At 47.8% G+C, this 25,458-nt stretch overlaps 1 protein-coding gene across 7 annotated transcripts in view; it reads right to left on the bottom strand.

Moving 5' to 3' along the window:
* The window catches only part of AMER1 (APC membrane recruitment protein 1), an 84,608-nt gene extending 60,977 nt beyond the window's left edge, over window positions 1-23,631 (bottom strand). For 3 of the 7 annotated variants that reach the window (XR_006274058.1, XR_006274057.1, XM_043491866.1), the window contains exons 1-2: window positions 9,375-10,504; window positions 2,272-5,508 (exon numbers count right to left, since the gene is read on the bottom strand). Coding sequence is in view for 4 of the 7 variants with exons in the window: in XM_043491866.1 (XP_043347801.1) it covers window positions 2,272-5,414 (3,143 nt within the window). In the remaining 3 variants the exon portion in view is untranslated. Of the gene's footprint in view, window positions 1-1,982; window positions 5,509-9,374; window positions 10,505-15,069; window positions 15,652-23,541 lie in introns of those variants that run through there. The other 4 variants (XM_043491865.1, XM_043491864.1, XM_043491867.1 and 1 more) reach the window with 4 other exon arrangements.
* Between the last annotated feature and the right edge of the window lie 1,827 nt (window positions 23,632-25,458).

Genomic DNA, 25,458 nt, shown 5'->3' with positions numbered 1-25,458 from the left:
GTGACTGGAATTTATGCACATTTCAGAATCAGTATTAGCTGGGGAGAGTATGTGAGAGAAAGATACATGTAGGACATCACTATTTAGATCTTCCATAGATTTTGCCAAAAGGAGGCAGAAAGAGGAGGACCTGATATTTCTAGTTTAAAATTTTGCCATTTTATTTTTAAACCGTTGAAAAAGCCTCTCTGCATCACAAACAAACAAAAAAAAAAACAGGAAAGGGCAATTTTTTAGTGCACTGTAGTCCACTGGGAACCAGATTAAGTCCAAGAATATAAACCTTGACTGAGGCATGGAGAGTCTCAGCAAGAGCCAGTTAAGAGGAAAAGAGATATTATATAAGAAACTGAAATCATGTATTTAAGACTGACAAGGACAAAGGAGTTTCCTTGGGTGAAGACATGTGCTCTGCTCCAATAGCCCGAAACAGGGGCTTTCAAAAGCTTTGTCAATGCAAACAGCCCTCTCTCAAGAGTAAAGTGCATCTCCGCAGCTTGCTACTTCCTCTATCTCCCCTGCAAGGTGTGGGAGCAAAAGGGTGGCACTATGTCCAGCTTTGTCGTTTCCTCCAGACGGGAGAAAGAAATTGTGAAGCCTAATTTAGGCTGCATTACATCCCGTATTCCAATTAACAGAATACTTTCCTTGTATGAATTTATGCAAAGAAAATAAAAATCCAAAACACAAAACTTCCTTTTGAAGAAAAGCATCAACATCTGCAACTTAGCTACAGGTGTGATCCAGTTTAGCTTATATAAAAGATATTAATCATGTCCCATGTCTTAGGGAGCTGGGGCAAAGCATATAAGAAAATATTTCGCTGAACATTATATATACCATGAAGTTTGATCACTCCAAAGAAATAAGGGTATTGTTGACATTTTATTCTTAAAGGGACACCATCAACATGTAGGTTGCTGCTTTTTTTTTTTTTTGGGAGAGGGGGTGTAAATAAAGTGAATTAAAAATAGAGCTGGTTGGAAGACTCCCTCCCCACTGCTACACACTAGAGAAAACATCTTTTTGACCAAAATGAAAATCTACAGGAAAGTTCTTGGTTTGGTTTGAAACGTTTCCCTTTTTGAATGATTTTTTCTTTGGTGGGGAGAAACATGATATGCACATGCCATACTTTCTCTCACTTCTCCACTGGGAAGGTGCGGTGATGAGAGAAAGTGGAGAAAACATTCCAAAATTTGTCAAAAAGAAGCTTCACAGGAAGTAAATAGTAACAAAAAGCTTTCATTCCTTTTGAATATTGCTCTAATTGTTAAATAGTTTCAGGTACTGCACCTGTCTCAAGTCCCCTGCCAATCTGTAGTTTTACATCCACTTTTTCCTGTTTTTTCCCATGTCACTGTATGAAAGTTCCACATAAATGGGGGGAAATTACCACACACGTGAAACCACAAATCTGAGTGTGTACCAAGTGTTGCCAAATGTACAAAGCAAACACACTGGGAAGATATTTATCTATCATCCTTCTTATGCTACAGTTACAGCCATTTCATGTTAAAAACATTCAGAATTATGATTTTTGGCAGTTGATGGTGTTCCTTTAAATAGATCAGCAGAAAACTAACCTGAACTGGGAGTCTATTTCCAGGAGATTTTATTCCAACAGCAACTGCACTATGTATTGATACTCACTCTGCACAGTTTATTATAGTCAACAGAGTGGTGGTTCACACTGACAAACACTGGTGCCTCAAGCATTAGTCTACGCTAGGAGGTGGCCTACACAAAACCACAATAGAGCACCCACAGCAGTGCAGAACATCAGCAGCATTGTGAGTGACTACATACTGCACCCAACTGCAACTGCAAGAGAGAAGAGTTAATCTTTGTTGGAACAATTCTAAATGAAAACCACACATTGAAGTATATCTTCCCCCTCCCGCCAGCCCAGCCCTCCCTGAAAGTTAACCCTTGGCTGCCCCCCCTCACCCCTCCAGTATTAGCTATTTGGCTACCATTACATTCACTGTAGTGCTTTGACAGCTAACGGGCAGCGTGTTCCCATGTACTGGTTCCACTTTCAGCAGGTCTGTACTGGAGCTTCCATAACGTTCAGCAAAGCAATCTGAGGGTTTTAAGGTCTCAGTGCCATCATGAAACTGGAACGTTCCTTGTGTAACGCCAGCAAGTTTGCAGTTTGCTGATTTATCAGGGGACTGCGTGAAAGCGAAGCTCTGAGGTAAGTCAGCCCCTTTTTCTCCCAAAGTTAGCACGCAAGCCAGTTTTTTGGCCATATTTTCTCTAGGATACCTGTAGGAGCTAGACACCTCTTGGGCCTCTCTTGTATCAGTCTGCAGAGGTAAATTGGATGGTCTGACCATGTGTCTAGGCGTCTGAAGCATTAGATTACTGGCCCCAGTATCCTGGGAAATCCTGTCCGGAGTCTCCCTGGCATTGCTCCATCCAAGGGACATGTAAGGGGAATCCACTTCTGACTGCTCAGACGTATCCCAGCTGCCTTTGACGACAGCAGCCCTTGCAGTCGGAGTACAGCTCCACGGTTTCTCTCCCCCTGAGGAAAGCTTGGATTTGTACTCCACATGCTGCAACCCTGGCCAGGTAAGTACCCCATCAGCTTCTCCTCCTTCGGAAGGAGACAGCTGAATGTTCTCCTTGCTTCTGCTCACCCTGGGGACAGAGTCCTTTTTGCCACTGTCCCATTTAGACCAGAGCTGACAAGGCTTAAGGCCATTCTTGGAGAGAGGCATATCTGCAAGCTCCAACTCCAAGCTCTCCGTGTCAAGTGACCTGCTTCTTCTGTTGATGGAAAGTGGTGCTGGCAGGGAGGGGCTCAAGCCGTGCAGGCGCAAGTGACGGGGAAGGCTGCCAACACCCCAGTTACAGCTCTGGAAAGAGTCTTGGGGATACCCCGGGAACATTCGTTCATCACATTCGGCAAAGGACTCCTTTTGCACGTAGCTGTCATCAAAGGCCTCAAAGGATGCAGCAATGTCCTCGTCAGCGTTCATCTCCAGATGCTGCTCACATTCTCCCTCGCCTTCCTGCTCCACATCCACTATGTCAAAAGTGACCATGGTTGGAAGGACAGAAAGATTCTGAGTGAAGGAAGAACCTGAATCAGAGCTACCAAGGCTTTCAGAGAGGCTGGAGAAGAGAGTGCCGCTGCTAGTGAACTCAACCAGCGCCTGAGAGAAGTTAACAGCATGCTCGGGTTCAAATTCACTTTCTGTCTGGGGTTCCCTGAGGCAGTTTTCAACTCTGCTGTGGTGTTCATTTTGCAAACAGCTATCGGGGTCATGTGTTCTGTAGCTGGGATAGGTCACAGTCACAGTTTTGGCTGGGACTAAGCTACGTAGTTCCCCAAACACTGCATGATCCAAATCAGAATCAAACACAGAGTTGTTTTTCATGAGCTGAATAAGGCAACTTCCTTGGGCTTTTTGGCCATTGTAGTACTTTTCTGGACACAGTGTCCCTTGAAAGTCCCTCCACTCAGGATTTTTCAGTCTGGACACTGAAATCCCAGCATCTACATTTCTGCTCAAAACTGGAGAAGCAACTTGCTCACTACCAAGGCAACTCTGATTTTTGCCAATTAATTTGACTGCTCTAGTATTACATTCAATGTATTGCTTGTCTCTGGGACATTTCTCTTTGCTGGGGACATCCGGCCGTTTTGCTACTGGTTCCCTCTGAAGCTCCCAATACAGCAGCTCTTTCTGAATAGCAGCCAGCCTCTCTTCCTCAGTCTCCATCACTCCACTGCTCTGCCCCATCATCTGAATAAGGTTCTTTTCGGCAGGGACAGCAAAGTCTAAGAAATGGCTGAAGATCTCTGGATGAGATGCTTTGCTCTCAAATAAAGATTCGTCCCCGAGAGAGGGGCTCATCAGGGTGTCATCGGGCTCATAAAACTCATAAAGTGCATCACCACTGTAACTGTCTCTTGGGAGACGGTCCTTCTTGATTTCCCCAAGTTCATCCTCTGGCCCCGGTGTGGTAGAGTCATAATAACCCTCATCGCTATTGGGAGCAGATTCTTGCTGGTCACTGGGCGGCGTTAAGAGCTCTACATCATCCATCACACCTCCAGCGTACAGATGGGCCACCTCCTCACGCAAGCTGCAAGTCTCCAGCTTACTATTCACTCCCTGCAGCTTGGGACTGTTTATCAGCTGAGGCAGCTTGGTTTTATAGTGGCTGTCCACCTGGGTGGTGCCCTCCCACAGCTGCTGGAGGTACTCCTCTATCTCCTCCGGCGTGGCCATCTCCTCTCCTCCTCCCTGGTAAGTGACAAGGCATGAGCCTCTCTTGGCAGCATCTCTACTGCGCTCCATGGAGATCGTGCCCTCAGCAATACTGTCAATGTCTGGCTCAGCAATTATGTCTCCACACCCAGTGAGGGAATCAAAACTTTTAAGGGAAGCAACATCTCCAAAGATCAAGCTGAGCTGGTCTCCAGAGTGTACTGAAGGGGGGTCATTGTCTGGGTAGTCAGGATGATGTGCATCAGGGAGACCACGGTAGGGTGAGCTGGCACAGATAATAGTCTCTGCGTCCAATTTCACATCTAGAATATCATCTTTGCCCACAGGCACCATTGCTGCATCGCCTTCCGAGCTACTTTGAGCAGCCACGAGCCAGTCGGTGTTTTCTCCAAGGTTGGGCGTTATGCTCAGCGAGCAATTACCATCCAAGCTCCCTGTGCATGGTGCGGGGAAAGGGGTGCCTCCTGGACTCGCCTCCTCAGACGCTCGCTGGGTTTCAGCCCCCGCCCCTTGAGTTTTCTTGGCTTGCTCTCCATCCCCGCAATCAGCAGCCCACTCCACTTTCTCAGACTCAGCAGCTTTGTTCCTTCTGTGGCGCCGGATGCTGTTGAAAAGCCCCTTCAGCCCTTTCTTGGGTCTAGGGAAGGACAATGATTTGTCTCCATTGGGCTTTTTCTCAAAGCCCTCGGTACTCTCCAGGGGAGAGTTCTCCTGCCTGCCAAACTCAAACTTGGCGTCTGTTGCCAAGTGAGCACTCTGAGAGCTTGGCAGCTGGCGAGGATGCGAGTCCATCCCTCCATTCAAGGGGCTCTCCAACCGCAACCTCCCTTTCCCATCCTCATACGCAACATCGCTGATCCCATCGTGCGTCTTACTTTTACTGAGACCCTTTTTGGAGGCTCCCTTCCCTTGGCCTTTATTTTTTCCTCCAAAGAAGCTTGGCAGGGTGCATATGCTCCTCTTCCCCCCAAAGAGCTTGAAGGCAGTTTTCTTCAGCTTGCCAGGGGGTGCCTGCTCCACAGCCGCGACAGAAGCATCGCTCCATTCAGGCAGCCGGTCACCTACTCTGCTCTCCTCCTGCTTCTGGTCTCCTCCCTCAACTTGCCTGCAGATGACAGATGGAGAGCTGGTTCCAACGGCATTCTCTGTACCGCACGTTTCCATGGCAGCTGTTACAGCCAAGTATATTTATCTGGAAATAAAGACTTTGGTAGCAGAGTCTTCTTCAGGGTGTGTGCACCAAAGCATCATGATTGATCTAAAAGGAAGAAAGAAAGATGAGAGACATGAGAAATTAATGGTTGGCTTGGAATCACTTGAGTGGGTGAAACAAGGCAAAGAGGTCAGGCACATTCATGACCACAGCTGGGACACTAGCTAGTGAGACCTCTATAACTCACTCTATAGGTTAGTTCTTTTTATCATCTCTCCTCTCAATAATGACTGGGGTTTGAACTTAATGCTGATTACCAGACTGGTAGTTTGTTAAGCCTCCATTTTATCCTCAAGGCAGAAGTACCACTTTCTCAGTATAAACACTTCCCATATGGAGAGACAGATTTGCTTTCTCTGGCTCACTGTGATTGTGTGACACCATGAGTGTTGTGGCCACATCTCCAGAGTACTGGACTAAGACCACCAAACTCACTGCACTGACTTTAGTCACTATGAACTTTCCAGTATTAGTTAGCCCCCGTGATCTCAGCGCTTTCTGCTTTTAAAGTGTCAGAAACAATTCAATTCAATTCTCCAAAACATTCCCTATCAACATTTTGCACTTAACACTTAAATACAACCAATTTAAAGCACAAGCACTAAAATGACAGTGTTTCTCTGAATAAAGAGAGTGATTTTTATTTGCACTAGATTTCACTTGTCTTTAAACATCTTTCAGGAAAGCTAGAATTAAAAACCAGTTCAGTACAAAAACCTCCCTGATCAGATTATCTCAAACACCAGAGATGGAGGCTTTAATCTGATGCTGGCTCGATGTAAACAAAATAAAAATATTTCTTTTTGGCATTGGGACAGGGATGGGTGGGGGGGGGGAGAAAGAGAATAAATCCAGTGAAAATTGTTATGCACTGTTGGGCTTTTACGCCTGCAGCTTAGATTTTTCTGGTCTGAGGCCCCCACCGAATTTAAACAAAGATCCTGTTTGAAGAAAAAACACCACCCAAATCATGGGCCTCCTAACACCCATGACTTGAGGGCAAATCCTGAAGATGAAGGACTTTTCTTGAATCTCTAGGGGACCTGGCAGTCACTGGAGGAGCAAGAAAGCAGCATTTTTATTGGCTTCTATTATTAATAAAAGCCTGGGCGTTCACCCTGCTCACTAAAATGAATGGCTAAGCAGCAGATGGGGCAGGCTGTAATTGTATTAAAGTGATGGTTACTAGAACACTGCAAAACAGAGTGATGTGCAGGTAGCGATCTGAAAACTGACTTCAGCCTCCCCTCCCCCGCTACAGAGGGTTCTGCCGCAGAGACAGCCTGCATGGTAGCTAAGCATGCACACAGAAAGAAAGCAAAGGAGGGCACTTTGCCACGCCATAACTGGCTCTGCACTGTACACTCGTGAGTTTAGTACTAGTACTAGAGCTTGTAGATTGGGAATTAGGAGCTATTTCTAGCTCTGCTGTTGATTTGCTGTGTGATCTCAGGCAAGTCAACCCACGGTGTTCCTCAGTTTCACCCCTCTGGGGGGCAAGGGGAAAAAATACTGACCTGCCTCACTAACCGGCTAATTTCACTGGTGTGTATAATGGCCTCTTGAAGCATTCACTTGTGACATACACAGTACCCAAGTTCTATTGTGGGAGTTCCCTTGTTGCTTTGCAAACGTACTTAAGTCATTGGTAAATCTGATTAAACATTATTGAGATGCAAAATATTATGCTTTGGCCATCCCTCCTGTTAACTCCAACCAGGCTAAGGATATGCATTTATGCAAAGCAGGAAGTAGAAGGAGGAATGAAACTTAGGGTACACCTACACTGGCAGAGTTTAAATCGCCAGCAGTTACAGCGCCGCTCAGAGAGCGCTGAAGGGAAACCACTGTTGGTGTTCACACTGTCAGCTGTCTGCGCAATAGCGTGTTCACACTTGCAGCAGTATTCGGAACGTTGCACTCTGGGCAGCTATCCCACAGAGCACCTCTTCCTCTTCTGCCGCTAAGAGCTGTGGGAAGGCGGAGAGGGGTCGCAGGGGCATCCCTGGCTCCTGTCCCAATGCCCAGGATGCATTGCTTCGCATCCCAGCAATCCCTGTGCTTCTGTCCGCATTTGGCGCCATCTTTCAACGGTTTGTGTACTGCGTGCTCTGACCTCTTTGGTCTGCAGGAATGGATCCCGCACTGCTGACCAATACGCTGCTCGCCTCTCACTAAACATGTCCACGAGTGGCAGTGGGGTTCCTTAAACTATAAAGGCAAGAGGAGTTTGACATTGATCTCGCCACACATAGTATCTAAGACACATAGACTGCGTGTGGCATTCGAGGTGCTGACCACAATGGAATGCTGCTTTTGGGCTCAGGAAACAAGCACTGAGTGGTGGGATCACATCGCGATGCACGTTTGGGATGACAAGGAGTGACTGCAGAACTTCTGCATGAGAAAAAGCCACATTCTGGAACTAGGTGATTGAGCTCGTCCCAGCCTGCAGTGCAAGGACACGAGAATGAGAGCTGCTCTATCGTTGGAGAAGCACGTGGTGATTGCACTGTGGAAGCTGGCTGCTCCAGATTGCTACTGATCGGTCGCTAACCAGTTCAGAGCGGGGAAAGTCGACCATTGGACTTGTGTGACAGAAGTGTGCAGGGCCATTAACCGCATTCTGCTCTGAAAGACCGTGACTCTGGGCAACGTGTGTGATATTGTGGATGGCTTTGCACAAATGGGCTTTCCTAACTGTGGAGGGACAATAGATGGCATGAATATTCCAATTCTGGCACCAGACCACCTAGCCCCTGAGTACATTAATCGCAAGGGGTATTTCTCAATGGTTCTCCAGGTGCTTGTGGATCACAGCGGGCGTTTCACAGGCATTGACACAGGCTGGTCCGGAAAGGTGCACGATGCACTCATGTTTTGAAGCACTGGCCTGTTCAGGAAGCTGCAAGCAGGAACTTTCTTCCTGGACCAGAAGATCACTGTAGGGGAAGTTGAAATGCCCATTGTAATCCTGGGAGACCCTGCCTATCCCTTAATGCCATGGTTTATGAAGCCATACACGGGGCATCTTGACAGCAGCAAAGAGTGGTTCAACAACAGGCTGAGCAAGTGCAGAATGACTTCTGACTGTGCTTTTGGCCATTTAAAGGCCTGCTGGCACTGCCTATATGGGAGGCTGGACCTGGCCGATGACAATATTTCTATGCTTATAGCCGTGTGCTGTACACTTCATAATATTTGTGAAGGGAAGAGTGAACCGCTGAGGCTCAGCGCCTGGAGGCTGAATTTGAACAGCCAGAGACCAGGGCTATTAGAGGGGCGCAGCGTGGGGCCAAAAGGATCAGGGATGCCTTGAGGCAGCAATCTGAAGCTGAACACCACTAATATTTGTTACTATGCTTGGGAGCGAGGTGCTTGTAATGCTAGGAGGTGACTGTGAACGTTTAAGAAAAGTGTCTGTTGCTTTGCAGGGTTCTGTTCGCTTTCAATTAATGGAGTAAAGATTGCTTTCAAACCAAAACCATTATTTTATTAAAAAACAACCCCCAGAGGAGAGAAAAAGACAAAAAACAAAAAAAGCCACCATCAGCACTGTGGGGGATGGGAGGAAGGGAAGGTCCTAGGAGGAGGTGGGGTCCCGGGACGGTTAAAGATTTGTGTATGTCCAGGTATCATATGCAACCTTGTCCTCTGAAGTACAGTGAAGCAGGTGCTGTACTTCAGGAGGGGTAAACTGCAGAGGGACGGGTGTGGAGTGCAGTGGGTACTGGGAGTCCGCAGGGCTGGACTGCAACTGGGCAGGAGCGGAACGCAGAGGGTACAGACTGGAGCCAGGAGGTTGATAAGTGTGTTGGCGGTGTCTGGGGGATGCATGGGAAAGAGTTTTGCAACAGCGGCTGCAGGGGAGGGCAGGTGCAGAACTGCTTGGTTTGTAGTGCTAGTAGCACCTGGAGCGCATCTGCCTGGCGCTCCATAATGTTTAAGCGCCACTCCTTGGCTTCGTTCTGGCGCACCGTGTTCTCTTCTTGCTGTCCCACCACTCCTTCAATTCTTGTTTTTCGGCCATGGAGTGCATCGTGACATCACAAAGAAAGTCCTCTTTAGTTCCTCGTGGCTGCTTACTAATTCTGCACAGCCGTTCAGCCAGCAATAACAAAGAGGGAAGCTGGGCTCCCCAGGCCACATCTGTGAAGCCAAAATGCAACATTTTACAGAACACTATTGTTTGCAACACACAGACCACCGATTTAAAACCCAGCCACCATTCACATATCTGTCACTAACTGGCTGACCCCAGGCAAGTACACATGAGCCACAAGACCCCCAAAATAGCAAGTAACCACAGGGGCAGGGAAAATCAGTGTCCCAGAACCGTATTGTAGTCTAGGCATGTGGCTCTTGGGGAGAGCCAGCACTGTAGGGGGTGGGGAGGCTTATAATGATTACTGTCCCCACATTTTCCACAGGCTGTGTTCATTATGGAAGATCTCTCGCTGCTGAGGTTGAGCAGGGAACCAAGGGAGGGTCTTCTTGAAGACTGCAGCTTCCGCCTTGGCCCTATGTGGCTCACCTGTGTGCAGCAATGGTAACCTTTCCTCTCCTCCTCCGTGACGGCAGAGTGACCCGGGAAAGTTACCCTTAATGGGGCAAGAATCAAAGCAGCTCTCCCAAAGAACCTGAGGCAGCGAACTGCCCAGTATCAACATTAAAGTTTCGTGGCGATCTCTGAGGCAGATTCCTGTGAAGTGAGGGAGTCAATCAACAGCCTGTTCTGCCGCTCAGACTAGGTACGTGGTGGTACGTGCATCATACAGACAAGTCTGCTTTCTGCAGCCCTCCTGCCCCCAACAACTCGCTTCAGCGATTCCCAAAATCAAAGTCACTTACCAGAGGCCTCCTCTCTTGTTTGCACTTTGCCAAGCTCTGACAGCTATGACTGGTTAGCCTCCTCCAGGGTAGAGAAGAGCTCCTGGCTGCATTCACCTCTGACCTTCAAGTCATCCTCTGCCTCTGGGTCCCCCTCCACATCCTCGTCCAAGATTTCCTCCTCCTGGCTTGGTCCACTCTCGACTGGCATAGCACCGGAGCTGCAGTTTGCCTCCCACACCTTGTGGTAGGCATTCCACAGCTCCTTCACTTTGACCCTGCAGTGCAGTGTGTCCTGCTTATGGCCCCTTTCTATCATGCATCATGAAATCTGTCCGTAGGTATCATAATTCCTACAACTGGAGTGCAGCTGGGACTGGACAATCTCCTCTCCCCAAATGCTGATGAGGTCCAGCAGCTCAGCATTGCTCCAAGCCCAGGGATCAGTTGGTGTGAGGAGCAGGCCTGGTCACCTGGAAAGATGTGCTGAGACCACTGCCCAAGTCACCGAGCAAACAGGAAGGGGACTTTCAAAATTCCCAAGGAATTTAAGGGGTGGGGCTCACGATTGGTCACCTGGGGGCAGGGCAGTAGAGTTCAAACCGACAACCAGAGAGGTGAGAAGAGGCATTGTGGGACACTTCCTAGAGGTCAATCGCAGCACTGTAATCACCAGTGTCTACGCTGGCACTGTGGCGCTGTAGCCCTGGCACAGAAAGCTGTATGCCTCTCGTCAGGGTAGTTTTTTTTTTTAAAACAGCACTGCAACTGCTTGGCAGTGTGTATATCTTGGGAGTTACAATGCAGAAAGCTGCTTTGCTGTGCAGAAACTTGCCAGTGTAGACAAGGCCTCAGAGAGACATTCCAAAGGTTGCACCTTGTCAGAACATGCCGCTTCCTCCCATGCACACTCCAAATCCCCTTCACACTGAGGAGGTTGCTTTGCAATTTTAGCAGTTCTCCTAACTCCAGCAGGAGAGACAGACACTACAGGAAGTTTTGTTCATAGCTAAGGCAACCATGGGACATGGGCAGTCTACAAGAAATTCTCTCTCTTGGGGCCTGGGGGAGAAACATATATAAAGCACAATCAGTGCCTAGTTTGAAGGCTCTGCTCTAAAAATGGCAAGTGATCAAGGCAACAGGGCTATGCCTCGCCCTGTATAGCTTCTATAGGAAAGGGCCCTGCTCAGTTTCTGCTCTCCTTAACAGTTAGAGATGGGTCAACACTGGATCTCAAATCCCAACCCATTTGATTTTCAGTTAGTGAAGCCACTTCTATAATACTGATGCCAGGTCAGTTCCAAAGCATAAAGGGACCTATTTTCCACGTCAGGTAGAGATGCAGTTGAAATCTCATGAAAGCCATTTACAAGATTACACAGCATCTAATCTCAATCCAGACGCCAACTCAGCCTTACATAGGTTGTAAACCTAATCTGGATATGGATGCTTGAATGCCTTGGCAGCCCATTACTACTAAAAGAGTTTGTAGGTGTTTGTCTGTCTGAGGGGTTGGAGCAAATGTGGTTATATCGTAGAGCTTGGCTGTAGACAATGGATCGTGCGAGGATCTTTACTAAAAGAGTGTCCACCTAAACCAGTTTTGATAAGGATTTTATCAGAAGTCTCACGACATTTAGACCTGGTCTACACTAAAGGGTAAGATCGACATAAACTGTCTTGTGTTAACCTAGCTGTGGAAGCATCTTCACTTAAATTTGGCTCCCATCGACGTAAGTGCCTCTCTATGTTGATTTAGAAACACCACCTCCCTGAGCGGCGTAGAGTCACGGACAATGTAATTAGGTCGGTGCAGACACTACTTTGCTTATGTCAACTATTACTGGCCTTCAGGAGCCATCTCAAAAGCCCCGCAGATAGACAATACCATCAATATAAGTGCTGCTGGTGAGGACATGCCACTGACATAAGAAGCCAAGTGTGAGCACACACAAGCGATTTAACAACTATGGTTGCTGTACGCCGACATAAATTAGGTTGACATAATTTTGTTCTGTCGACATGGCCTTAGTGTTTTTCTTAAGACCCCAGTCCCTGGATCTGCCATTATGTGACAATCTCAGCTTTCACTTAAAATATAAATAAATAAAGAGAGAGGTCCTAGATTTCATGGTTGAGGAAAAAAAATCTTGAAAGATGACCCGAGTGACCCCTTAAGGCTCAAAAGGCAAATAAAAAGCACCCTCCTCCTATTTATTTTTTTTAAAAAAAAAATCTCATTATTAAGCCAATCCCATGATTATTTTTGGTTCTGTCTCTTGTTTTTTTGACCACTGGGGCCTAAAAAGATGCGTTTCCAAGTTGAGTTTAGTTAACTCAAACTAACTAAAACAAAATAAAATCCTCCTAGTGAAGACAAGCAGTTTGTAGTTTTCACACTGATTAGCAGGTCAAGGTAAATCCCAGCCTCCCCTATAGCAGGCTGAGTTAAAGATGAGCTCCATCTTCACTAGGAATTTTCTTCATGTTGAGGCTAACTTGACTGAAGAACACACTACTGAAGATGCGCCACTAGGGTCGGAAATACTGTTAGCACAAAGTTCTGGTCCCACAGAGATGCCTGTTGTTGCAAACTGCATAGTAATGGGGGCGGGAGGGGGCAGGAGACAGGGAAAAAAAATATTTTAAAGCTCACCCTGGCTCAAAATCAGCACTGATAACAATGTATACCCACTCTGTAACCACAGGACTAAACCAGAAATATGGTTGCCAGGAGCAAAAAAGTATCGTTAAGGAAAGAGAACAAGGTTAGAAGCCATGGTGGGATGAGACTGCATTTCAGCTACATTAGACTTTTTTGGGGGCCTAGATTTTGTCTGTCCTAGAATAATAACAAACACCTATTACTAACATAGTGCTTTTCATCAGTAGATCTCAAAGTACTCCACAATCTTTAATGTATGTAACCTCAGAACACCCCTTGAGGTAAGGAAGCATTATCATCCCCATTTTACATATGGGGAACTGAGGCTCAGCGAGGCTAAGGGACTTGCCCAAGTCTCCCCATGTTCTAGGCCAAAGCCCTAGCCAGTCTTCCTGCTCTCAGCAGGATAAACTCAGTCAGCATTTTAAATATGTCATGCTCCACCTGTATACAATTATACAACCCAATGGTTAGGACATCAGCAGCTGTCTGCAGCACTGTCTGCAGTAGCAATACCACATTGCTACTGTTGGGGAAGCTGAACTGATGGCAACAGCGTAAGAGATGGTTAAAAAAAAAAAAAGAATTCCTAGTCTACATCATTATACAAGGCAGGTTTACATATCACAATGGGAGAACATCCAAGTCCTGTTTTCAGTAACTGGTGGCTACTAATTTTCCAAATTTTTTTTTTTCCTGTACAGAGACACCCAGAATCTCCAAACAAGATCAGGGCCCCAGTGAGCAAGACTACAGTCGGAGACAGGCCCTAACCCACATTGCTTCAAAACTAAAACCAGATACGATGCCGCAGAGTGGAGATGTATTCCAAGACTTGTGTTAGAGAATAACATACTTGCACAACTGACAACTTCCTAGTGCTATAACTTTCCTTCTTGTCTACATAGATGGGGGGAAAAAAATCAGTGTTCACATTGCGTGCAGCCTAGCCTTGATTTCAGCTGCAAGACAGATTTTTCTGATCATGCTGGCAAGAAGAGAAAGAAGAGAAAGATATTCTACAGACACTCCTAACTACAGCAGAGAATCTTGCTAGTCTTTCCATAGAGTTAAACACCTTCATCTAAGTATGGTTGCAAAATGCAAATGACTTTTGCCCAAATTATTTGCAGAGGATCATGCTGGGCCCTTAACGTTTTGACAAAAAAGTTTAAGGAAAATCCACCGTTGATCCTGTTAGCCATGGTGTTTAAACGTTAACACAAAGCTCCTCCATTCTGCATTCTACAGACTTGGGAAAATATCACCTCTGGATTTAGGGAAATTTTATTTCCTTAATAGCCAGGTGTCGTAATCACCTTGTCAAGTCCCTCTGCTTCAGGTGGACTGACACCTCTTACAATAAACAGGCTGCTAGCTTTTCATTGTGTTGCATCAGAGATTGTTTTCAGTCACATACTAGAAAGCTAATCAATGGATGCACATGGTATTAACTCCGACTGCCAGAGTTTGTTTTACCCAGTGCTATTTCTCTGCAAACAAGTTAAACTGGAGGCTAAATGCAGTCATTCTATGCAGTAGATTTAATAATTTTATTAAGATGATGTTGAAGTAAAAAGAAAACGGGTACAGAGTTTAAGCATAGAAGTTTCTGGTTAACAGGGAATAAAGTACAGATTATCAAGGGGTGTGAAATTCGGTTTAGGATCGGGTGGCATAAGGAATACATAATCTGCAATCTCTCCGATTGGGGGTAAAAGTTTAACAGGTCAAAGTACAGACATTGAGATATGGGAGTATGGTTGTTCATATAATGGCTACGTTCAAGTGTGGAGTAGAATGAGTGGATACGATGATGAGGATGGATTTACCCTCATTTGGTGAGTTTTAATGTTCAGTGAGTTTATGGTTCCAGTTCATATGGTCCAATGGGAAAAGTCTCTCGGTCCCTTTCCCATAGTTGATGCACAATGTCGTACTGGCTCACACCTCCTGGTACTGTCGGTGGCCAGTGATATGTTCGATGTAGATGTCCCTGGACCATCGGATGGTGTCCGAGACCATGAGGTACCGCATGAGCCATGCGTAGCGTCGACCGATCCCACAGGTCCACAGCACATGCTCATTGCAGGGGTCCCAAGCGCCCAGGGCTCCGACGATCAAGGCATCCATCTGCACCTCGTAGCCCTTCGCTCTCAGGGTGTCGGCCAGAGCGGGCGTATTTTTCCAGCTTACAAGCTCGGGCTTCGCGGAAGGCCAGGGTCCTGTTCTCTAAGGAGACTGTAATGTTGACGAGGATGATCTCTTTCTGGGCCTCGTTGGTGACTACCACGTCAGGTCGCAACTGGCTGTCAGTACCGGGGATGGCACAGTTCATGGCGACCTCCCCCAGGCGCAGTGCAATGGCTTTCACCAGGCGAGTATACAGAGCTTTATGTTGTCAGGGCCAGATCCTGCATTCCCACTGTACTCAGGACTTGCACTGAAACCAATGGGAGTTTAGGATAAGCTAGGATTCACAATCAGACCACGACCAATTAATTCTCACAGCTGTCAGCCAGTAGAGTACCATCACTCCTACATTACAAAGGGGAGGTGGTGAATTAAGAGACTTGCCCAAAGCCACAGATGGAGGGAATTGGTAGCAGAGTCAGGAATTGAACACAGGAGATTCTGAGAGTACAGATCTGGGAGCCAGGAACACATCTACTGCTAGTGCACAGGCAGTTCTGTTCATTTAAAACAAAAGAATTTATATAATTAGGGATAAAAAAAATAACACACCCAGTGACATATCTCCTACTTCGCCATTATTTTTTAAATACAAGCTTCCACATGGCTTTAAAGCTTTACACAGCCTAGGAATTACCCTAGGATTCATGTTAAAACAGAACCCAGCTTTTTCAGGCACTTATTGTGCTGGTCATCCTAGGCAACATTTGGGTTTTACTTGAATGCAAGAATGAAATTCCTATTTTTTTTTTCTATTCCCTGGGGAGGAGGGAGGAGCAGGGTGTTTCCTTGGTGGGAACACTGAGGAAATAAAACCCACAATGTTAGGCAATTAGCAGCAGTGAATTCACGCAAAACTTCCAAGAGAGATTGCAAGCAATGTGTTATCAGATTATCTGTTATCAGCGGCAATTGTTTCACTCAAGAAGTCCTATAGCAGTAGTTTCTCTTTGCAAGCTGCTCAGCAAAGATAAGTCAACAGTTGAGACAATATTTATAGCTATGAATAGGAACCAACAATGTCTGGAAAGTAGCAAATATAACAGCACCAGATAGCCCAGTGGTAATTCTATTAAGATGATGTTGAAGTAAAAAGAAAATGGTACAGAGTTTAAGCATAGAAGTTTCTGATCATCAAGGAATAAGGTACAGAATATCAAGGGGTGCAATTTGGTTTTAGATCGGTTGGCGTAAGGAATACATAATCTGCAATCTCCCCGATTGGGGGTAAAAGGTTAACGGGTCAAAGTACAGACAGTGAGATATGGGGGTATGTTGTTCATATAATGGCTACATTCAGGTGTGGAGTATAATGAGTGGATACGATGATGGGGATGGATTTACCCTCATTTGGTGAGATTTAATGCTCAGTAAGTTTATGGTTCCGGTTCATATGGTCCAATGGAAAAAAGCCTCTCAGTCCCTTTCCCATAGTATAGAATCATAGAATATCAGGGTTGGAAGGGACCCCAGAAGGTCATCTAGTCCAACCCCCGAAGTAGATGCATGATGTCGTAGCGGCTCACACCTCCTGGTACTGTCGGTGGCCAGTGATGTGTTCGATGTAGATGTCTACAGCCTTGTCTTCACCACTTTAACTATATAGTATATATAGTTAAAGAGGCACAAATCCCCTACCATACAGAGAAATAAACTGTACCAGAATAAGCACAGTTATACCAATATTATTGTGTCCACACTAGAGGTTCTACTTGTAGGTTAAAAAAAATCCAAACACACACTCACAGTTTAACTATTTTGGTTAGGATGCTATGTGTAGACGAGGCCTTATGCAGATAAAATAAATCTCCCCAGACCCTATGCCTAATATGTAGGGCCCTACCAAATTCACGGTCCATTTTGATCAATTTCATGGTCATAGGATTTTTTAAATCATGCATTTCTTGATTTCAGCTATTTAAATCTGAAATTTCATGGTGTTGTAATAGTAACGGTCCTGAGTCCATGTTCCCTCTAATTTTTTCCATCCATGTGTGGAATGAATTTGTTACGTGCACCATATCGAGGTAATGTGCGGATGTGCGCCACCAGTAGAAACCAAAAACCAGATTTTTTTTTTTATTTTTTTTTTTAAAGTTATCATAGGGATAATTACTCCAGCCAGAACAGGTTAGGCATTTTAGAACTCACTACTCTAAGAATTAAAGGTAAGTGTAATAGAGAAATAAAAATTATGAAATGCATAGACCAGTCAAAAAAACTAAAAACAACACACTTTGAAAGAAGTATTATTGATGTTACTTCTTGATACAAGTATGTGTTGGGAGGAGAGTGTGAAAGACTGTCTATATCTGTGACAGCACAGAAGTAAGTAGCAGTGTAGAAGTATGGATGGCATGGTATGGTATTGCCACCCTCACTTCTGTGCTGCTGCCTGCAGAGCTGGGCCCTCAGTCAGCAGCCGCCACTCTCCAGCCACCCAGCTCTGAAGGCAGCAGCGCAGAAGTAAGGGTGGCATGGTATGGTATTCGCAAGAAGAAAAGGAATACTTGTGGCACCTTTGAGATTAACAAATTTATTTGAGCATAAGCATCCGATGAAGTGAACTGTAGCTCACGAAAGCTTATGCTCAAATAAATTTGTTAGTCTCTAAGGTGCCACAAGTACTCAGTTTCTTTTTTGCGGATACAGATTAACACGGCTGCTACTCTGAAAGATGGTATGGTATTACCACCCTTGCTTCTATGCTGCTGCTGGCGGGGTGCTGCCTTCAGAGTTGGGCACCCGACCAACAACCGCTGCTCTCCGGCCAGACAGCTCTGAAGGCAGGGTAGAAGTAAGGGTGGCAATACGGTGATCCCCCTAAAATAACTTTGTGACCCCCCCTGGCAACTCCATTTTGGGCCAGGACCCCCAATTTGAGAAACGTTGGTCTCCCCCATGAAACCTGTATAGTATTAGATAAAAGCATACAAAAGACCAGATTTCACAGGGGTAGCCCAGATTTCACTGTCCATGACATATTTTTCATGGCCATGAATTTGGTAGGGCCCTAGTAATATGACTATGCAGCCACAAATAGACAACTGTTGCTCCAGTTCTCATTTAAAAAGTGTTTCTAGCCCAGATGTAATCTGATGCAATGACATCTGCTTGGGCCTGCAAACAGCCTGTACTGGTAGTTTGAAGAGCCATGAACTGTTCCCATTTGAAATGTTACTCTGAAGCCTAATGAGGATACTTTTTACGATGTTGACATTTCAGTGCATCAGAGGGGTAGCCGTGTTAGTCTGTATCTACAACAACGAGTCCAGTGGCACCTTAAAGACTAACAGATTTATTTGGACATAAGCTTTAGTGGGTAAAAAACCCCACTTCTCCATGCATCTGAAGAGAGGGTTTTTTACGCAGGAAAGCTTATGCCCAAATAAATCTGTTAGTCTTTAAGGTGCCACTGGACTCCTCGTTGTTTTTAACATTGTAAACTATTTCACTGCTGAGCATTTTAGCAGAAACATCTGTGTTCCTCTATTGCTCTGGGTGCATTGCCAAATATCTGAGTGGGATTTAGTGGGACTGTTACTAGCAGTCCAGGTTTTGTGGGGGAGGTGGTGAAAATGAGGAATTAAAACCCTTTACCCGAATTTTGTTTGAAAATGACCTTCACCCCACCCTAAGGGGAAAAGATATAGGAAATGCACCCTCTTTTGAGAGCCAAAAGTCTCATCTCCCTCCCCCACGCCCCCAAATTCTACAAGCCTGTTATGCACCTTCAGTGCAAATGCCTGCAGCACATTAGAAACATTGGGGGCAAAACAAACGGGTATACTGGACTGACTGTACTACACTGGGATGTGACAAGTAGTAACAGGCAGAGGCAAAGTTGAAAAGGAGGTGTCAGTGCAATGTATTTCTGGAGTTCATGCCAAATAATTTAAACTAGTGTATTGCATAGGACATGGGGGAGGTGGTGTAAGAGATTTAATTAGGTGCTCTACTACACAACCCTGTTGCAGAGAAACAAAAAAAAAAAGTCACTCCTCCCCCCCCCCCGGAGATAAGTCACATGTACAAGTTCAATTTCACACACTATTTCCCTAACACTGCTTGGAAAGAAACAGCATTTTGTACACAACAGCACTTACCTATTCATGACATTAGTACTTTGCTTTAGAAAAAAAATGTTGTCATTGATGATACTAACAGATGTGAAAATTCTAAAATAAGCTGCAATGGACCCAAAATAAGCTGTCATAAATTACCTTTGTTAACAAAAACTCTGAAAACAACACACAATTAAAGAGTGTCCTGTTGGAAAGCTGCAGTCATAGTGACCTTCCATAACAGAATATCCACCAGGAAAGTTTAAAAAGTGTCAGCACTGAGGCCTGGTCTAAACTGAAGTTTTATACCAGTATAATTATTATTATTACTGAAATTGTTATCCCAATACAACTTCTACTTTGGACAGAACTATACCTGTATAAATGTGCCTTATACTAGTACAGCTTATTCCGCTTTCCTTACAGGAGTAAGCTATACCTGGTTAAAAAGAAAAGGAGTACTTGTGGCACCTTAGAGACTAACAAATTTATTTGAGCATAAGCTTTCGTGAGCTACAGCTCACTTCATCTGATGTAGCCTAGTGACCAATGGTGAATGTCCTGAGTTGGTGAGTTTCTGTCCAACTCCCAGGGAACAGGCATCCATATCAAAAGCCGCCATCACTATCTGCACCTTTGTGTGGCACCAAGTCTAGCAGGGAGGCCAGAGATTGAATCAACATGGAAACTGAACTCCTCTGAACTCCTAGGAGGCAGCCCTACAAGTGGGAGGCAAATCCTTGGGTGGGGTTGTAGTACAGCTTTCTTCCCATTGTGTCTAATGTATAAACACAGGAAGTCAATCAACACAGCTGTCAATCCAGCAACTTTCCAAGCTCTACTTTTACTTTAGTCACCAACTTCTGTTTCTCACTTAAGAGTCTCTCCCTCCCCTTTCAGAAAAACCCAATTATTTCATGTTTCAGTGTCTGAGCATCAGAAAGATGGAATTGGAGCAAACTGACACTGGTGTGTAGAGGAATAAGGCACTGGGAAGCGGGCATGATCTGGCCATCAGCTACATTCCTGCTCGGGTTCTGAGCTACTCTGAAAGAGAAACACATTCAGGGGATGGAATGCAAGTTAAAACCTGGCGTGGAGGGAAAAGCAAGCTGAGCACTGACCTGGTGAAGTGTTGTGCAAAGGAACTTTAACATGGAACAATTTCATTTCCTTTCAGAGGTGGCCAAAAAGCCACCAAAAATTGCAACTTCTCTCTGCTTAAAGGATGCCCATCCCTGCAACTGAATTTATCTATCTACCATGTTTCAGAGTAGCAGCCGTGTTAGTCTGTATTCGCAAAAAGAAAAGGAGTACTTGTGGTACAAGTAGAGACTAACAAATTTATTAGAGCATAAACTTTCGTGAGCTACAGCTCACTTCATCGGATGCATCCGATGAAGTGAGCTGTAGCTCACGAAAGCTTATGCTCTAATAAATTTGTTAGTCTCTAAGGAGCCACAAGTACTCCTTTTCTATCTACCATGACACCCACCACCTGGCTGAAGATGAAAGGAGAACATCCAAGCACCAATGGAACGAAGTAGTGGAAGAATGAAAAACATCTGAAGAAAACAGCCACCAAACCTCAAGTCAGATGTACTGCTCACGCATGCTTAGCTCATTATGATCACAGCTACAAGAATTGATAGTAAGCAAATTACTACAGAAGTTGCACTTTAAAAAAAAATGAATATTTTTGCAAGCAGGGTGTAAAAACAACAGCTCCTCCTGGAGAACTCCCAGCACCTCCATTAGTCTGCTACAGAATTAGAAAGCAGATTCCTCCTACGAATGCATTCCTCTGCCTCTATTTGAAACCGTGTATGTCCAGCTTTGTTTTTGTTCTTTGCTGTTAAGCAAGGGACCAACTTAAGTCTGACAACTGTCTCTTCTTCCCTTCATATCTGGCAAGTATACTTTACTCATTTACACAAAGAAAAAAGTCAGAAAATAATTACTACAATAAAAGCAAGAAAATAATAACTTTCCAACCAAAACCACAGATCTAAAAACCCAACACTTCGGGGATGATTGGATCTGAAATGTGCCCCTTGGGCCCCTTTAATAATAAACAGAAATTCAAACACCAATGACTTAAATATTTCAAAGCTTGCTCAGGCTAAAATCATGACAGACAGTATGAATATGTTTAAATCCATAACTTATCAGGTACAAAATCAGGATAAACAAGGGAAGTTGGATTCAAGATTCAGTTAATATGCAGTGGTTTGCTATGCAATTTGTATAAAATTTCTATATTCCTGTTGTTGTGGACAGTGGGTTTCTGCTAGGCTGAATGCTATTTGGGTCTGAATTCAGTGAAGTACCAGTTGAGAGGTCTGATGAGGGATATGTCCCAAAGATGTTTGGTGGCAGCTTTGCCTGCAACAACAAAACTTATTGCAATGTTTTTTTTTCCTACCCACCAGACTTTCAGCAAGGCCTTCTGCTTGCCCTAATCTTCTACCTTAGCATTTAAAGGGGAGCAATAAGAAATTTGGCTTAGGACAAGCAAAGCCCATTTACAGTCAAATATCTTCAGTGCAAAAGTTGAAAGTATTGCACAAGCAGCCTCCTGTTTAAATGGGGTCTGTGAATGGCTGGGTCAGACGACGACCAGCAAAGATGTGCAGTATCTATGGGCTCAATTCAATCAGATGAAATAACAGTCCCAGTAAACCTCAAACTTAAAACTATAGCCTCAAACACAGTCTCTTTTTCAGTAAGAAGTCAGAACAGCTCATGTGATTCTTAGAGCCCTGACAAAGTCTAAAAGAGCTTCCCATCCATCCCCAGAATCCCTCTACATGCAATACCCAGGAATTTGGGGGGCCAAAAATATTCAAGTTATTTTAAAAAATTCAAATGCATTTTTGTTTGACGTTCACGTAAACATCTCCCTATGGGGTTTGTCAAATTTTGATACATTGTGCTAGCGCATGAGAACTAGACACATCTCTTCACACGGTCCAAGCTAAGCAAAATACAACAAACAGCATTAGCAGTGAAAGAGTTAATTTGCTTTAAGAGAGTGTTTTTTTTTTTAATTAATGTCACAGGTAAAGCATTTTAATGTATTGTTTTTAGCAAGTCAGCCTCCTGAAAATAACTTCTACTCACACACACAATGGCAAACTGAAAGATAATCTTGTTACCATATTAAACAGGGAGATAGATGTTTAGAGAAGCAGGAAGTCATTAGTGATTTAGGTTTCTCAGTAGCTGAAGACACAAAGCTTCTGTGTTCCACCCTTACATATCAAATACCAGCCATTTAGAGTGCTCTGGGGTCAACTGGTTTGAGCCTTGCAAGTGGGGAGGAGCACTGCAGAGGAGAGGGGAGGGAAGTAGATCTTGTGTATATACCTGCTACCGTATTTGCCACTCCATGCATCTGATGAAGTGGGTTCTAGGCCACAAAAGCTTATGCCTAAATAAATGTGCTAGTCTCAAAGGTCCCACAAGGACTCCTAGCTGTTTTTGCTGATACACACTAACTCAGCTAACCACTCCGGAAGTAGAGCTCTGATCATCACTAGTTTTATTTCAATAGAAACCCTCGAATAAATCTGTTAGTCTCTAAAATGCCACAAGTACTCCTTTTCTTTTTGCCAATACAGACTAAACACGGCTGCTACTCTGATAGCAGAGGACAATAAACCATCTCTCTCGCATTAACAGCGACTACTCCCTATTTTGATGGCACCGTGCAGAGATCCCAGAGAGCTCCGGCTCAGTGGGTGACAGGCAGAGACCACCCACCTGTCTCCCCGATTCTGTTGATTTCTCCCCGGGAAGCGGGATTACGCCTGAAAATAAACAGAGCAGACCCAAGCACCCAGTTCCCCAGGCGTGTGTTGCTGCTGGTGCAGAGGCGGCAGCAGGGATGTGAGACACCAGCTGCTCCCGCAAATCATCAACCGCAACAAAGCTGCTCAGCTCCGGGCCGGGGGGGGTGCGGGGGGGGGGAGAGAGCCCTGCCTGCATCCCTGAGACAGCTGGCTCTGCAGCCCCTGCAACGTGGGGGCTGCTGCACAAGCAGCCTCCCGACGCCCCCCAAATGAGCCCAGCAGCCGGGCCTGCGCCGGCCCACCCTAGCCGTGCGGCTCACACAAAAGGGAACCACCAGCAAGTCGCTCGCTCGGACGCCCGGGCGCGAGGGCCCCGGCCACCGGCAGAGCGCGGCGCATCGCCCCGGCCGGCTCCGCGGCACGCACAGCGGGAGGGGCGGGGCGGGCGCGGCGCTCCGCTCCGCTCCGCTCCCCCGGGAGCCCGGCGACGTGACGGCGGGAGGAAAGCGCCGCGCCGCGCCCCACTTACCGAGCGCCGGCCGGCCGGGCCCCCTCGCCCTCTCCCGCGGGCAGCTCCCCGCCTGCGCACGGTCCGCGCGCTTCCTCCCGCCGGGGGCGGGGCCGCCGCGCAAGTGACAGGCTGGCGAGCCAGTGGCGCGCGGCGAAGGCGGGGCCCGCCGAGCCGGCTCCGCTCTTCCTCCCCGCTCCCACTTCCCGTCCCGCTCCCCCGGCGGGGCGGGCGGGGGGCGCGGTGAGCTCGGTAGTCTCGGGGCGGGGGGCAAGAAAGGTGCCCGGCTAGAGGCGCCTTGCGCAAAGCGGGGGGGCGCAGGGCAGGTGAAGACGGGGGGGGAGGGGAGCGCAGGGCCGGTGAAGACAGCGGGGGGGGCGCAGGGCCGGTGAAGACAGCGGGGGGGAGGGGAGCGCAGGGCCGGTGAAGACGGGGGGGAGGGGAGCGCAGGGCCGGTGAAGATAGCGGGGGGGGGAGGGGAGCGCAGGGCCGGTGAAGACGGGGGGGGGAGGGGAGCGCAGGGCCGGTGAAGACAGCGGGGAGGGGGGCGCAGGGCCGGTGAAGACGGGGGGGAGGGGGGCGCAGGGCCGGTGAAGACAGCGGGGGGGGCGCAGGGCCGGTGAAGACAGCGGGGGGGGAGGGGAGCGCAGGGCCGGTGAAGACGGGGGGGAGGGGAGCGCAGGGCCGGTGAAGACAGCGGGGGGGGAGGGGAGCGCAGGGCCGGTGAAGACGGGGGGGGAGGGGAGCGCAGGGCCGGTGAAGACAGCGGGGGGGGAGGGGGGCGCAGGGCCGGTGAAGACGGGGGGGAGGGGAGCGCAGGGCCGGTGAAGACAGCGGGGGGGGGGAGGGGGGCGCAGGGCCGGTGAAGACAGCGGGGGGGGCGCAGGGCCGGTGAAGACGGGGGGGGAGGGGGGCGCAGGGCCGGTGAAGACAGCTGGGGGGGAGGGGAGCGCAGGGCCGGTGAAGACGGGGGGGAGGGGGCGCAGGGCCGGTGAAGACAGCGGGGGGGGCGCAGGGCCGGTGAAGACGGGGGGGAGGGGAGCGCAGGGCCGGTGAAGACAGCGGGGGGGGAGGGGGGCGCAGGGCCGGTGAAGACAGCGGGGGGGGAGGGGGGCGCAGGGCCGGTGAAGACAGCGGGGGGGGGCGCAGGGCCGGTGAAGACGGGGGGGGGGCGCAGGGCCGGTGAAGACAGCGGGGGGGGCGCAGGGCCGGTGAAGACGGGGGGGAGGGGAGCGCAGGGCCGGTGAAGACAGCGGGGGGGGAGGGGAGCGGAGCGCAGGGCCGGTGAAGACGGGGGGGAGGGGAGCGCAGGGCCGGTGAAGATAGCGGGGGGGAGGGGAGCGCAGGGCCGGTGAAGACGGGGGGGGAGGGGAGCGCAGGGCCGGTGAAGACAGCGGGGGGGGAGGGGGGCGCAGGGCCGGTGAAGACAGCGGGGGGGGGCGCAGGGCCGGTGAAGACGGGGGGGGGGGGCGCAGGGCCGGTGAAGACAGTCTAGCCGCGTCTCTCTCCCCTGGCACGAATTAGCTGCCCTAGGCCGGCGCGTTCGCCTGCTGCCCCCCCCCCGCCCCCGCCAGGAGCTAGGCCCTGAGGCTGAGGAGGAGCCAGAATTTACCTTGCCAAAGAGCCACAGTAACACCTCAGCAGCCCCCCCCCATCAGCTCCCCTGCTCCCAGCGCCTGCCGCCCTCCCGACCAGCTGTTTCATGGTGTGCAGGAGGCTGGGGGGGTGGAAGGAGTGGGGCAGGGTCTGGGGCAGAGCCAGGGGTGGAGCAGGGAGCACCCCCCGGGGCCCACTGGAAAGTCGGCGCCTGTAGCCCCAGCGTGGGAGTTGGTGCCTATCCAAGGAGCCACATAGTAACTTCTGAAGAGCCGCATGTGGCTCCAGAGCCACGGGTTGGCCACCCTTGATCTGGGGGAGAGTCAACAGTGGAACCTGCAT

This window comes from Dermochelys coriacea, chromosome 9 (assembly GCF_009764565.3).
Source record: "Dermochelys coriacea isolate rDerCor1 chromosome 9, rDerCor1.pri.v4, whole genome shotgun sequence".
Taxonomy (NCBI): Eukaryota; Metazoa; Chordata; order Testudines; family Dermochelyidae; genus Dermochelys; species Dermochelys coriacea.
Note: the sequence above shows the minus strand (reverse complement) of the source record. Positions and strands in the feature narration are given on the sequence as shown.